Below are 15,700 nucleotides of genomic sequence, written 5' to 3' on the forward strand. Positions count from 1 at the left end.
CATAGGTCTGGCGTGTTCAGTAGGCCTACATACTACAGTCATGCCGGATTAGTGATCCTGCAGGTATATCGAGTGCTGCTAAGTTTTGTGGATTTTACGTAATTGTTACTGATTTAGTCGTCCAGTTACGATATTCCGGAGTGTTATTTATTTATAACGGAAACAGAGAAACTTAACAAAACAACTGCAATATTTTGTACAGTTAATCTAGCTCATGTAACATGAAGGCAAACCTTTTTGCATAAGTACTTGACATTAATATAAATATGAAAAATTATTTTATAATTTAAAAAAATTAAGCAGTTTGCAATTTTTATTTATTTTTACTTTAAATGTAAAAGTTGGCTAGTTACTGTATAAGCTATCTGGCATGAACTTGATCAGATTTGTTTCAAGTGTGTTGTGCTGTATGAATGAATGTGATTACTGATATGTGTGCCATGTGTGTATGTCAAATGTCAATATATTGTAATAAGAATAACAAAGAAAAATTAATAACAGTTGAAAGGTGTAACACCCCTCGTGCCTCAAAATAGAATTATTTGGAATTAATTAAAAAGCCTTGGAAACATGCTGGATAAAAAAAATAATAAGTTAAATAAATTGATTTACCAGAGGCGACACGAGGTGGGGAACAAACACAATTTAGGAACTTCCTGTAACAAGCAAGGAGGAAGTTGGTGGGTCGTTATAATCGATAAATAAAAACTACACGATTAACTTTATCTATAGTTTCCCTGTTTTATTTGCCCTGATGAATTATCTTGTTCCATTATTTTAACATACATAAGGTTTTACATAACAAGTTTGAAAGATTACAAAAGAAAAACGAAAAGGGGGCCGGCCCGTACTTACGGAGAACAATTTACATTCGTAGTTTGAAATATAAACATTTGCATTATAAGTTTCACACCCAAAGTTGGATGGATCCGATGATTACATTGATAATTAGTTCTATTTGTTTTACATTTTCTTGAGAAAAACACTGGTCGCTGGTGGGTTGGTCATCCGGTTAAGATAGTTCGTAGCTAGGTAAGGGGGAAATGTTGAATTTACATTACCACCCGGGGTCTTCAAACGATCACGTCGGGTAGTAGAAGCGTTTCTTCGAATGTGACCCACGGAACAGAAAGGGGGGGGTGGCCACGAGATGAGAGCAATCAATCTCTCCCCGTCATCGACCCTGTCTGCAACAGTCCAAATCAAACCTGATTAGAACTGGTATACAGGCAGTCTATGGGGCAGAAAATGCCCGGAAAAAAAATTTAAAGGAAAAAAAGGGGGGGAGGTCGCGAATTATCACTCACCAAAACAGGGGAGTTGCCCAGCACGCTGCCGTCGTGGAGTCAGCCAGGATCTGGAGCTCGCGAATTGCGCGGCAGGACGCGGATGATTTCTTCATAATAATTGATTAAAAGAAAAAAAAATTTTGAAGGCTAAAAACTAAACTATGCAGACAGACTAAACTACTAGTAATGACTTGAGGGAATGCATCCCTTATACAAGGCGACTACATAGTCGTTAACGGTCGGATGAAATCTTGCCGAGTCTGCCGATTCTCGATAGAGATCTGTCTGCACACGCGACGCGAGTTGATCTGTGTCGCGGCAGTCCGCGTCTCGTAATTAAAAGTGCCGCCGGCGCTAACAGGTGGAAAGGGGGGGTGTCTGGGCCGCCGAAAAATACCGAACTTGCCCGAATACGGGCGGAGAAAAAAACTCTAGCAGGAGTCTTGAAGTTGGCCACACTGGGCGACCGTAGAGAACTCTGTCGGCGAGGTCTGAGTTGAAAACAATCGACTCGCGCACGGCGTCCATATAACTCAAGGGAAAACAGGTGCTGCTCTCTGGCGGCCAGGAGGGTAGGCTAGCGGAGAAGTTCGCGACTTGGTCGCTAGGTGGTGCTTGTGATCAGTTTTGGCGCACTCGCTTTTGCGAGAAGACCTTGAGAACGGTCACTGGTGTCCAGGGGGTTACGACCGGTCATTGGTCTTACTTGGAACTGAGAAGGGGGGGAGGTGGGGTAAAATGCAACGCTGATGGGAAACTACGCCCCGTCGTGGCTACAGAGGAACGAACGCAATACTAATACGTGATGAAAAAGGCGAATCTCAGCTCGTCTCTGCGAACTGGTCGCCTGCAAGCTACAAGCTTGCCTATGCAGTTAGGGTCACGAAGAGAAATAATATTACAGGCTTGAGGCGTGACTGAAGGCGGGGGAAATGGTAAGCGGTCTGCTAGTCAGTGATTTGGCCAGCAAAATATCCGATACGCCGATGGGAAAGGGGCTTCAGGGCACTGAGACAAAGTTTAACTCAGAGGAGTACACCAGACTAACAAATTAAAATTAGACTATAGTAGAGCAAATAAAATTTCCACACAAAAATTTAAAATCATAATAAAAATTTAAAATATATTGTGTCGAATTTACAAATTAACGGCACATACTTCCCCCCTGAAAGACGGAGTCAGGGTGGCCCACTTGAGCCACCAAAAACCTGGGTTCCAGAAACTTGCCCTGTACCAGGATCTACTGTAGTAAAGTACTTACAATGGCTAACAATTCTTAAGGCTAAAACTTACAGATAACTTATTGAATTAGGGGCGCCCCTTTAAACTAGACAACTTAGTGTAACACTTCTTAACCTAAATTTCTTATAAACTAGTACCATGGATTTTTTATTTTACTTATGATTATTACCTAGGTTTTTTTGTTTTATACCAACACGTTGGTTGAGTATGGCATGCCGTAGTAGGAACGCTGTTCCTTGTATAAAGAAACACAGTGAAGAGTGCCCTCATTTTAGGTTGGGGTGTACTTTCTTCAACTGAGAAATGTGCGCGCGCGCGCGATATTCGCCGGAGCTGGGGTCGGCTAACGCGACCGTGACTGGCGTGAGGTATCGCTGGATCTGCCAGGGGCCATTCCAACGATATGAAAGCTTGGCTGACCTCTTGTTGATCGCCTTGCTGAGTGTGTGTGCTCTGCACAACACTAAATCTCCTACTCTGTAGGGATTGGGATAGCGTTTTTTGTTATATTTTTGCCTGCTTGCCTCGTGGGCCAAGTTCAGGTTTTTACGAGGTCTACTCCAGACTTCCTTAATGTTCCTGGGGTCGTCTGGTAGTAACTCTTTTAACGTCCATTGATTAGAGAGTGGGGTGTTGGGCTGGTATGTAAACATGAGTTCAAACGGTGTTGTTTTGTGACTTTCATGTCTGGCGGAATTGAAAGCCATTTGCAACCACACGAGATTGGAATCCCACCTATCCTGCGAGTTCGCATGGAATGCTATCAAGGCAGACCGGAGGTTTCGGTTGAAACGCTCCGCATGCGAAGGCTGGGGGTAGTAGGGAGTCGTGGTCACATGCTGAATGCCGTGTGAAAAACACATGTTTTTGAACTGAGTCGATCTAAAGTTTGTGGCATTATCGGAAACAATAATGGAAGGTACCCCGGATATTTTGAAAATATAATTTTGGAGGGCTCGAATGGTGATTTCGGCCGTGGCTCTTCTAACAGGGATTAGCCACACAAATTTTGAGAATGCATCTACGCATACTAGAAGCATCGAATTTCCGTCTTTTGACCTTGGGAAGGGGCCCACAAAATCTATGAAAAGCTTTTGCATGGGCCTTTCGGCCACGTCAGAACTTAAATAGCCGAACTGGGTCTGCTGCGCAGGCTTACTCAATGCACATAATTTGCACAATTTCACCCTTTGCGTTATATCCTTGTGCATTCCGTCCCAGATAAAATTCCTGCGAATGTTTTCAATTGTTTTGAAAATTCCTAAGTGTGCGCCCAAAGGTGACGAGTGGTAATATTGAAAAACCATGTCCCTGAGATTCTGAGGTAGGGCTATTCTGAAATTTTTTGCTTGTTGTGTCCTTCGGTAAAGTATGCCTTTTGAAAGTTTGTAATATTTTGGAGGTGAGCCTGATTTTATTTGGTTAATTATGTCGGACAATTGTGGGTCAGAATTTTGATTTGATTGTATGTCGGAAAATGCTAGAGGAAAATCTGTTAACAATGCGTGGCAGGGCATAGGATTGTTTTCCTGAATCTCGGAGTTGGAAGGATTCTCGAACATTCGAGAAAGAGTATCTGCCACGATGTTCTGTGAACCACGAATATGTTGGATTTGAAATTTCAGAGAAGCAATCTTGACAATCCAGCGTCCTAATTTACCTAATTGCTTGGGGTGAGCCAAAAGCCAAGCAAGGGCCTGATTATCGGTTTCCAGCAGAAATTCTTTATGTTCCAAATAGGGCCGGAACTTGTCTATGCCGAAAACTACAGCGAGGCACTCGAGTTCATACACCGAAGAGGCTTTTCTTTCCTGGTGCGTTAAGGTGCGGGAGGCGAAAGCTATAGGCTGCCTGCAGCCATCGAATTCTTGTGACAACACGGCCCCAATGGCCACACTGGATGCATCGGTTTGCAAAATAAAAGGTTTACTGAAATCAGCCATTCTAAGTACTAGAGGGCTAGCTATTGCATGTTTCAGAAAATCAAAAGCTTTGTCCTGTTCTGGACCCCAATTGAAAACGGAATTTTTTTTACGTAGAGCATTCAGTGGTGCTGCATGCTCAGCAAAATTAGGTATAAATTTGGCGTAAAAATTTGCCATGCCAATAAACCTGGAAATGCCCTTAGCATCTTTAGGGGGTTGGAAATCCTTTATCGCTTGTGTGCGATTAGGGTCAATGGTCACTCCTCGACTTGAAATCAGGTGTCCGAGGAAAGAAATTTCCTGCACTGCAAATTTCACCTTCTTTGTATTAACAGTGAGGCCGGATTTACGTAGTCGCTTAAGGACTTCTTGCAAATGAGCCATATGCTCTTCAAAAGATTCTGAATAAACAACGACATCATCAAGATAATTAAAAACAAACTTGAATTTCAGGTCGCCGAAAATTTGGTCTAGAAGGCGTGTTAACACTTGGGCGCCTGTGGCTAGGCCAAAGGGTACTACCTTGTATTGATACAGATTCCACGGAACGCAGAAACTTGTGACGTGTTTTGACTCTGGTCTTAGTGGTATTTGATGATAGGCCGAATTTAGGTCAAAGACACTGAAAAATTTGGCTTTACTAAACCAGTGACATGCCGAATTTAGGTCTGGTAATGGCGTCATCTCTACTTCAATTTGCCGATTTACGCGGCGGAAATCGACCACCATGCGGTGACCTTGCCCTTGGTCCTTGGGTACTAAAAATGCCGGGGAGGCGAAACTGGAAGTGGAAGGTTCGATAACATCTTTGTCCAATAAATTTTGTATGTGATCCCGCATTATCTGCATTTTAGGTCCTAATAATTGGTAAGGGTGACACCTAACTGGGGTTTTGTCCAAAAGCTTAATTTCATATTGGGTGAGATGGGTACGCCCTAATTTTTCACTCAAAACATCGGGAAAGTTACTGCATAACTTCTCTATTTCTCGTTTCTGTTCAAAGTTAAGATGGGTTAGTGAAATGTTATTATCACCTTTAGCCTCTGTGTGAATGGCATTTACTTGGCTCTGACATTTTGCGTCAGGTGACACAAAAGAAACAAAAACTTGGTTGTTAAATTTAAAGTGAATTCTTCGTGCTTTCAAATCAATTATCATGCCTGTTTTTGCAATAAAATCGGAACCAAAAATTAAATCTGTGGCCAAATCATCTGCTACTAAGAATGGGAAAGACCAAGAAAACAAATCTATTTTTACTTTAACAAAAACAATACGATTTACCTTCAAAGGCTGTTCAGCAGCTGTAAAACACTTTATTTTTATTGGCTCTACCCTTTGAGTCAAACGGTCTTGTTGTAATTTCCTGAATAGCTGGTCTGACACGAATGATCGCACGGATCCAGTATCTATTAGGCCTGGAACTTCTTGTTTTCCAATTATTGTGTTGGCGTAGGGCGAAACTGTGGGTATATTAGCTAGAATATTATGACATGTTCTCTTGTCCGTGGTTCGCGGACAATTACATTGTCTGCACATAGGCCTAAACGTGTTACAGTTTTCCGTTTGCTTGTCTTGACGAGCTTTGTCTTTCTTAGCTTGCCTTTGTGTCTGTTTTCTTCTTTTGTTTTTTCCTCTGTGTGGGGAAGCGGTGTTCTGTTGAACTTTTTGTTCGTAATTTTTATTAGGGCCTTGGTGAAGGGAAAAATTCCTAATGGTTGTTTGGGTGGCTGGCTCAGAAAAAAATTTTTCTGGCCAGCGGTTTACACGTTTTTTGGATTCTGAGAATTTTGATAGTTTGGGCGATAGTTTTTTGCGCGACACTGTTCAATGTAGTGCCCGGGTTTTTTGCAGTACCTGCAGACAGGTATCCGTTCATCTTTATTTTGATGCTTAGCGACTTGTTCATTGCTGTTTTTGTGTTGCGAATTTTTGTTATAATACTGCTGTTTATTTTCTGTTACTCTGGTATTGTTGTGGGCGTAGACATTAGCTTCTCTATTTCGCTGGTGGTCTGCGTATTCTACATTTGTGTTGGAGATGCACAAGCGATCAAGCTCGGCAAAATTTTGTGGTCAGGCCTGAAAAACTGCCCGCGATCGTTCCTGCGGATTAATTCCATCGAGGTTGTTTGAGACTATCTCACTCTCAGATACTCGCAACCGAAGAATTTGAGCGGCTAGTTTGATGTCTGCTATGTAATTAGGCAAGGCTTCATTTCTTTGTTGTAGCCTGTTGTACCATTCCAACCTGATGTTGGTCATCAAACGGGCTGGAATAAAATAATTTAGAATGTCCTCATGAAATTGGTCAAAAGAATAATTTTGCTCAATGGCGAGCGTCACTCGCTCGCTCAAGGGTGGTTGTGTAAAGGGGAAAATAACTTCTAGGAGTTCCCTGTCTGGAAGGTTTGCCTTTTGTTTGATTTTGAACAAGTTCTTTAGGAAGTCGATTAGGCTCCTGGGCTCCAACCCTGTGGTTTCCTTAAAATTAGCCAGCAGTCTTTCAACGGGATTAGGTATCTTGGCGTAAAAACTACCTCCAGTTGTCTGATTGAAGGTAGGAACCACAGGTACTGGGTTCGGTGCTAGATTAGCGGCGTGAGGTGTGACTGGCGGAGGTTGAGTTTGGTTTTGAAGTTGGTATACCTGCGGGCCCAATGGCAGGTATGTGGTGGCGGGGCTGGGGTAAGGAAGTTGTGATTCTATCCTGCCACCAGGGTGCACAGGGGCTGGTTGTGGTAGCGTAGCTGCCAGGGTGGAAGGAAAGGCTGTCAGTGGCGAAACTGACCTTCCACTGGCCGAGGAGGTGGGAAGGGCTTCCGGAGAGGTACGGAGGGATGAGAAGGCTGACCGGAATTCATGATAGGGGTTGAAAATGGCAGGTGAGGTGGAGGGTAGGTATATGGGTTGGGGCATGTAAACAGGATGAGCTGAGAGCGAATGTGTAGGATAGGCGAAGGTAACATTGGTGCTCGGGTGAGTACCAGTCGCCATGACAGTCGCAGATGGAAAATGAGATGGTGTGAATTTCGACAATGCCCGGCGACGTGATGTCACGGGGGGTGAGGGTGGTGGGGAGGGTAAAGGAGGTGGGGTAGGGACTGGGCTGCCTCCAGTGTGCATTTGTTTTAGGGGTTCCTGTACTTGACTGTCAGTTACTCCTCCTGCCACTGCCTCTACGGGTTCAAGTGTTCTTTGGTCGATTGCGGCTAGTTTGCTCCGCAATTGGAAATTTAGACCAGGAATCTGTTGCCTACATTTCTCGATCTCCTTTTGGTAGATCCCATTTAATTTTTTGGTGGCTAGTATTGTGAGGTTGGTAAATCTCGTGCCAATATGACTCAAGCGAGTTAGCGCACGTAAGATATTGTTTCTGTTTGTCTCGTTTTGTACCGAATTAGTGTAACTGTGGAGTTCCTGAAATTTGCTACAAACACAGTTAAATTCCTCCAAAGAGTCCAAGTCAGCGAGATTAGTGACTTGTGGTTGAATTTCCTCGGCACACGCAGCTCGGAATCTTTTCCGGAGCGTGGCCACGTCACCGAGGCTTGACAAACCTCGAAATCGGAGTTCATACTCCAGCTGGTCACGGAGGAGATACTCCGGCGTGAGCATTGTGTCCCTTTCGTAGGTGGAGCTTGGTCCAGTCTTACGAGGACAGCAAAATATATACAAAAATTTACGTTGATTGGCCAACCAACAAAGACTTAAAACTATGGTTGAAACAGTACCTTAAATTCTACACAAGACACTCTTAATTTAACTTAGCTTAATAATATCGTAGTTGCTCCGACGGGTCGGAAGTATGTGCCCAGAATACAGAAAGTTAACTATTGCTGCCGGCAGACGAATGAGTTGGTACGCCTGTTGGCATCTCTCTCAGAGGTAAGCGACCTCCGGGACTTGGGGGGAACAAAGGGGGGTGTGTGGTAGGCGGCGTGCTATCACGCACGCGTGGCAAGATTACAGCTGTCAACAGATGCCGCGGCCCTCGGCCGACGGGCGAGGAGAAAGGGGGGGAGGGGTGTCTGTGACCTTGTGCCTGTCACGTCCGGGGACGCGCGATGGGAGGGGACAGCTGGCTGGCTGAAAGACGTCTCGCGCGCTACGCGCTAGCCTAAGTCCACACGGGAATTTAAAAAACAATATAAATTTTAAAAATGTAACTCATTATAACTAGGGGGTGTACCAGCGATCAGTTTACAATATTATTACAAAATTGTTATTATCAAAAATTAATTTAATTAAAATAAAATTTTTGTACTTTTATTTTTATTTTAGATATGCTTATATTATTCAAGTATGCCTATAGATCAAGGAAACCATGCTCTGCTACCAAGTTGTAACACCCCTCGTGCCTCAAAATAGAATTATTTGGAATTAATTAAAAAGCCTTGGAAACATGCTGGATAAAAAAAATAATAAGTTAAATAAATTGATTTACCAGAGGCGACACGAGGTGGGGAACAAACACAATTTAGGAACTTCCTGTAACAAGCAAGGAGGAAGTTGGTGGGTCGTTATAATCGATAAATAAAAACTACACGATTAACTTTATCTATAGTTTCCCTGTTTTATTTGCCCTGATGAATTATCTTGTTCCATTATTTTAACATACATAAGGTTTTACATAACAAGTTTGAAAATTACAAAAGAAAAACGAAAAGGGGGCCGGCCCGTACTTACGGAGAACAATTTACATTCGTAGTTTGAAATATAAACATTTGCATTATGAGTTTCACACCCAAAGTTGGATGGATCCGATGATTACATTGATAATTAGTTCTATTTGTTTTACATTTTCTTGAGAAAAACACTGGTCGCTGGTGGGTTGGTCATCCGGTTAAGATAGTTCGTAGCTAGGTAAGGGGGAAATGATGAATTTACATTACCACCCGGGGTCTTCAAACGATCACGTCGGGTAGTAGAAGCGTTTCTTCGAATGTGACCCACGGAACAGAAAGGGGGGGGGTGGCCACGAGATGAGAGCAATCAATCTCTCCCCGTCATCGACCCTGTCTGCAACAGTCCAAATCAAACCTGATTAGAACTGGTATACAGGCAGTCTATGGAGCAGAAAATGCCCGGAAAAAAAATTTAAAGGAAAAAAAAGGGGGGGGGGGGGGTCGCGAATTATCACTCACCAAAACAGGGGAGTTGCCCAGCACGCTGCCGTCGTGGAGTCAGCCAGGATCTGGAGCTCGCGAATTGCGCGGCAGGACGCGGATGATTTCTTCATAATAATTGATTAAAAGAAAAAAAAATTTTGAAGGCTAAAAACTAAACTATGCAGACAGACTAAACTACTAGTAATGACTTGAGGGAATGCATCCCTTATACAAGGCGACTACATAGTCGTTAACGGTCGGATGAAATCTTGCCGAGTCTGCCGATTCTCGATAGAGATCTGTGTGCACACGCGACGCGAGTTGATCTGTGTCGCGGCAGTCCGCGTCTCGTAATTAAAAGTGCCGCCGGCGCTAACAGGTGGAAAGGGGGGGTGTCTGGGCCGCCGAAAAATACCGAACTTGCCCGAATACGGGCGGAGAAAAAAACTCTAGCAGGAGTCTTGAAGTTGGCCACACTGGGCGACCGTAGAGAACTCTGTCGGCGAGGTCTGAGTTGAAAACAATCGACTCGCGCACGGCGTCCATATAACTCAAGGGAAAACAGGTGCTGCTCTCTGGCGGCCAGGAGGGTAGGCTAGCGGAGAAGTTCGCGACTTGGTCGCTAGGTGGTGCTTGTGATCAGTTTTGGCGCACTCGCTTTTGCGAGAAGACCTTGAGAACGGTCACTGGTGTTGGTCTTACTTGGAACTGAGAAGTGGGGGAGGTGGGGTAAAATGCAACGCTGATGGGAAACTACGCCCCGTCGTGGCTACAGAGGAACGAACACAATACTAATACGTGATGAAAAAGGCGAATCTCAGCTCGTCTCTGCGAACTGGTCGCCTGCAAGCTACAAGCTTGCCTATGCAGTTAGGGTCACGAAGAGAAATAATATTACAGGCTTGAGGCGTGACTGAAGGCGGGGGAAATGGTAAGCGGTCTGCTAGTCAGTGATTAGGCCAGCAAAATATCCGATACGCCGATGGGAAAGGGGCTTCAGGGCACTGAGACAAAGTTTAACTCAGAGGAGTACACCAGACTAACAAATTAAAATTAGACTATAGTAGAGCAAATAAAATTTCCACACAAAAATTTAAAATCATAATAAAAATTTAATATATATTGTGTCGAATTTACAAATTAACGGCACAAAGGTATTTAACACAATTTTTAATAAGCTGTTCTATAATAACAAAAAATAATAATTACAGTTAAGCTTTAGTCTTCTTTAAAATATTATTACGGATATACCTATAGCAGTAAAATGTGAAATTTAACAGACTAGAAAACAGGGAACACTGTACAGAAATGTAAACTGTCAATAACGATAAAGTGTGAGGGAACCGGAAAGTAAGCAGCGCATAGGTCAAGATCAAGACCCAGAATCCATCCGAAAAAATAAATCTGAACATTAGAATCTCAATTAATGCAGGAATAATGCCAGATTAAAGACCTGTTACTGTTTTACTGCATATACCTAAGGTAGGCCTATATAAAAAAAAGACTTTTACTGGATAAATCCAAATGTTTGTTGGATAGAAGTGTACTAGGGTTGTCTGTAAATAAAGTTTTCGACCTCAACATGAAGATGGCATCACTTGTCGACAAAAATTGGGGAATGTGTTTGTGCATGCTTTGGAATATACTCTCTGAAATTTCAGCCAGTTTGTATGCTTAGTTTTTTTTAACAATTGTTTGTGTAAATCTCTGCAAAATAGTTGTTTACAAACAAAATTTATTCAGCATGAAGTCTGTATTAAAATGTACGTACTAAACAGATAGGAAATAAAGAATTTTTATTTATTTTTTGATCTTGCAACTGTTATTAGTAACTCTATTTTAGATTACAGTGCTGATACATTTTTAAAACAAAAATACTTGCCAATTTATTTTTATCCCAAGTAGTTCTGTCCTGGAGATTATTATTTCAAATAATTTAATTGTAAAACTACACACTATTCATCCATCAGAATGAAACTGTTTAATCTTGTAATAAGTATCATGAAACATCATTTAAATGCCATGTTGAATAATGTGCTATCTATATGAATAAACAGAATTCATAAAAAATTAAAACAATAACATCTTGTCTTTATGCATTAGTAATGATTACCTTTGATGACCCACTGGGAACAGGGACAGGTTCTGTGTGTTGGAACATCTTGAAGGAATTTCGTAAACTTCTCATAGTCCTTTCAGTGTGGATTTTTCTGTTCATGGCCGATAATGGAACGACACGGTGTGCTTCAGGCAAGAACACATGAAAATGCACGAGCAGCACAAAGGCCACGACGCGATGCACGCGGAGATGGTGCTCATCCTTCTAGTCACGCTCGTCGTCGCACAGATCTTCCTCGTTGAGTGGAAGAAACGGCACTACATCACCTACCAGGTACACATCGCCCGGGTTTCTTTTCAGTTAGCTACGCCACTTCGCATATCCAACCAGATGCCATCACAGCTATGTTTATTTTATTGATGCTAACTTCCAGACAGCTTTACCATTTACAAATTAGTTATATATGGCAGAATTGAGTAAAATCTAAATTTGCGTGTTTTTGAAAAGTCATGTTTTTGGCGTTTGTGATCCCTGCTCTTTCATGCGATATTCCATTGGGCTGCATTGTCATTTTCATCCAAAAATTTGCTAATATTTTTTGTAGCAGTATACTGCATTGCCAGTATTGAAAGATTGCATAACTTCTGATCAAAATACTGCAGTAGACAAACAAAACCATCAGCACATTAACAAATATCAAATTTTGTGAGAAACTGGCTTCCTTCATACAGGAAAAGTTTTTTTAGTCTGACACGGTCAAGACTACGGTCATGGAGGATTAGAGTTTTATCCAGTTTATCGAACGTCTATATAATTTTAGTTGGAGTAGGCTATTGAAGAAAAATTAACATTTAGTACAATAATATTTAAAATAAGTTGTAATAAACTACTCAATATCAATAAAAAAATACAAATGAACATTGTGGTTTGAAAAGAATCTCTTCTCCAAAAAATCAGTATGGATTTTACACGATTCAGCAAGTTTCAATAAACGCCCATATCAACCCGAATAAATGTTGACGCAAGCGTCTTGATTAATGCTAGGTTACAGAATGTCAAGGACCAAAGAAGGCCTTTTTAAAGATGGCAGACTATATCATGGTCATTATGTTCCATTTGATTGAAGAATGCGGAATTGCTGTCCGAAATTATCGAGAGATTTTAGATAGTGGTAATGTAAGTAATAAAATCATAAAATACATATATTGGCCTTTTATACACATAGCTGTGTCCCCATTATGGAAAGTTGGAATTGGTCAGGGAATGTTTGGGAATTTACCTGAAATCCTGGAAAAGTGCATGACTACAGTCTGCCATCCCCCAAGATGGTAAAGATTTTTTTTCTTCAGATGTTGTTTTAATGCACAGTCATACACGCTACAAAATGGCAAATGCAAGATTTTGTTTAAACTAGGCCAGCTATGGGGATATTGGAGTGTACTGTAATGCTACTACGACACGACCATGCTATGTTATACTGAGGGGATCCAAACGTAAACAAACACTGTTTGTTTACAAACACAAGACTGCATGAATGGCAAATGACAGTTGTCAACACACGAGTGCAAACGTAAATAATCTGGTCACTAACACTACCTGGTCCTGTTTGCCATGAATTTAAAACATAAATATGGAGACTGACCTGTAGTACAAATAAACAATAACAACTGGTGATGTTCCGAGAGATTTTAATAATATTAGAAGGAAAAAAGACAAAACAACAACATACCATTAGAATTACATATGAACTGGCATGTTCTGACAATTGTTAAAGTTCTCAAAGTCTCTACAGGCACAGTGTGACTAGCAAAATGTTATTGAAAATTCAGGACGTTACGATGGGCACCCGGCTCGACAACAGTCCAGTTCAAAATTCAGTCTCTAATTTTTGGTCTCCAACAATACACGTAGATGCCGTCTACACTTTAAATAATGGTGGGGTTTGCTCCGGGCTAAAACTCTGTCGGTAGGCTATTTCTACCCCCAGGACCTCTGGGGGGACCGCGGACAGTTACTATTAGATGGCACAGTCTCTGCGATAACGTCTCGTAGCAGGAATCACCGTGTACGATGAGGGGAGTTTGCAGTCCAACAATGCGCTGGCGCCGACTCAAGGCGACCGCGCCTTACCTTGCGAATGCTGCGCTGGCTCCACAGTCTCCAGTCCGCGTGACGGCTGTCCCAGGGAGTGCGTTGAGATGCACCAGTAGGCACCACACACTTTAGGTCACCAGAGCACTCACACGAGGCGAAGTTCCGGCGCGCGCGTAGTTGTTTCCCGGACCGCGGACGCGATGGCGAATTCGATAAATACAGTTCCAGTTCAGCTGTCCGTATTAATAATACCGAAAGTCCAACGTATTTGTCGCGATTCCGCAGCCCGGAATCGCGGGTGGCGAAAACTCCCGACGTGAAGCGACACGTGCTCGGGCTCTGTGCAGCCGAATGACTCCCCGAGAAATCGCCGGGCGACTCTTTTATACCTCTGCGGAGTGTCACCACCGGCCTCTCCTATTGGCTCGTTTTCAAGTTCAGGCGGTTACCGATTGCCGTGAATTCTCAACTCAATTTCTTAACGGGAGTTCTGTAGTTCATAACTTCTAAAATACGTAAAAACGTAAATTGAATATAAGTTCCACTGTAATTTAAATACTTTAAATTAATATCAAAAGTAATAATCTGGCGGCGGGAAAGAAGGCGGTATTTACCAACACCGCGGACCATTGTTGCTTAGTCCCCCTCAAACATCCTTTATATGTCCTTAAATATGCCCTACTGACCATTTGTATACATGTGGGCCGTGTATCGGTACAGGAGGATGGATTATCTTTTATTGTTTTCTGAAAATGTTTAAAAAGTTAAATTTTAAAAATAAATAATCATACAAAATTTGTTATTTTGGTCATGGAAAGTCAGGGAAAAGTAAGGGAAATTCATGATAGATTTGTGTGGACATTCTGTGTACAAGTACACTTAGAGGTTGGCCAGGGACTGAATGGTTGAAGGATTGGGAAAGTTTTTCACATAGAGGAACTGTTTGGATATATACACATAAATGTGAGAAGACACTGAAGAAAAACAAACAACGTTGAATTGAACACACTGCCTCCTGAATGTAATATTAGTCATGCTGCAGCTTTATCATGTTGCAGTTAGGTACGTATTTGTGTAGACTTTAACACAAATAATAATAATAATATAAACAACTACAGTATAACCTCGTTAAGTCAGATCATTTAGGACCAGCGTCAGTCTGGGATAATGGACATCCAGATTAGCAATATAATTTTGGGAGAAAAAAAATCAATACCTACAGAAAATGTCCTTTATATTGCCACCTTTGTAATACACCTGTAGATTATTTCATGTCATGTGGTTGTACTCATTACATCATGTGTACAATCCAGAAACATGTGCTGACTGTAAAGAACAATTATGATACTGCATATCTGTTACTTAAAGCATTAACTCTGTTATAACCATTGCACAAAATGCTTTTCTTTAATGTTTATTTGTTTATATGAAATCAATTCACTTCCTCTGTTTAAAAAATGCTGTGGCGTTGTCGTCAAATCCCTCTCCACTCCCCCTACCATCCCCCTCCCCCTGACACCCCCCTCCCTCCTGACTCCCCCCACCCCCTGACCCCTCCCACTGACTATTCTCTCCTCCTGACTATTCTCTCCCCCTGACTATTCCCACCCCCTGACTCTCCCCTACCCCTGACTCCCCCCTCCCCCTGACTCCCCTCTCCCCCTGACTCCCCCCTCTCCCTGACTCCCCCCTCTCCCTGACTCTTACCTACCCCTGACTCCCCCTCCCCCTGACTCCCCCTCCCCCTGACTCCCCCTCCCCCTGACTCCCCCTCCCCCTGACTCCCACCTCCCTCTGACTCCCCCTCCCCCTGACTCCTCTCTCCCCCTGACTATTCTCTCCCCCTGACTATTCCCACCCCCTGACTATTCTCTCCCCCTGACTATTCCCACCCCCTGACTATTCTCTCCCCCTGACTTTTTTCTCCCCCTTATTCTCCCCTCCTCCTGACTCCCTCTCCCCCTGATTCCCCCCTCCCCCTGGC

General features: G+C 42.6%; 1 protein-coding gene across 3 annotated transcripts in view; it reads left to right on the plus strand.

The window, feature by feature from the left end:
• The window catches only part of LOC134539292 (E3 ubiquitin ligase Rnf121), a 50,866-nt gene that overhangs the window by 5,757 nt on the left and 29,409 nt on the right, over positions 1 to 15,700 (plus strand). For all 3 annotated transcript variants that reach the window (XM_063381191.1, XM_063381190.1, XM_063381192.1), the window contains one exon: positions 11,814 to 11,955. In XM_063381191.1, coding sequence (XP_063237261.1) covers positions 11,814 to 11,955 — 142 coding nt within the window. The remainder of the gene's footprint in view (positions 1 to 11,813; positions 11,956 to 15,700) is intronic.

The sequence above is a fragment of the Bacillus rossius genome, chromosome 15 (genome assembly GCF_032445375.1).
Source record: "Bacillus rossius redtenbacheri isolate Brsri chromosome 15, Brsri_v3, whole genome shotgun sequence".
Lineage (NCBI taxonomy): Eukaryota > Metazoa > Arthropoda > Insecta > Phasmatodea > Bacillidae > Bacillus > Bacillus rossius.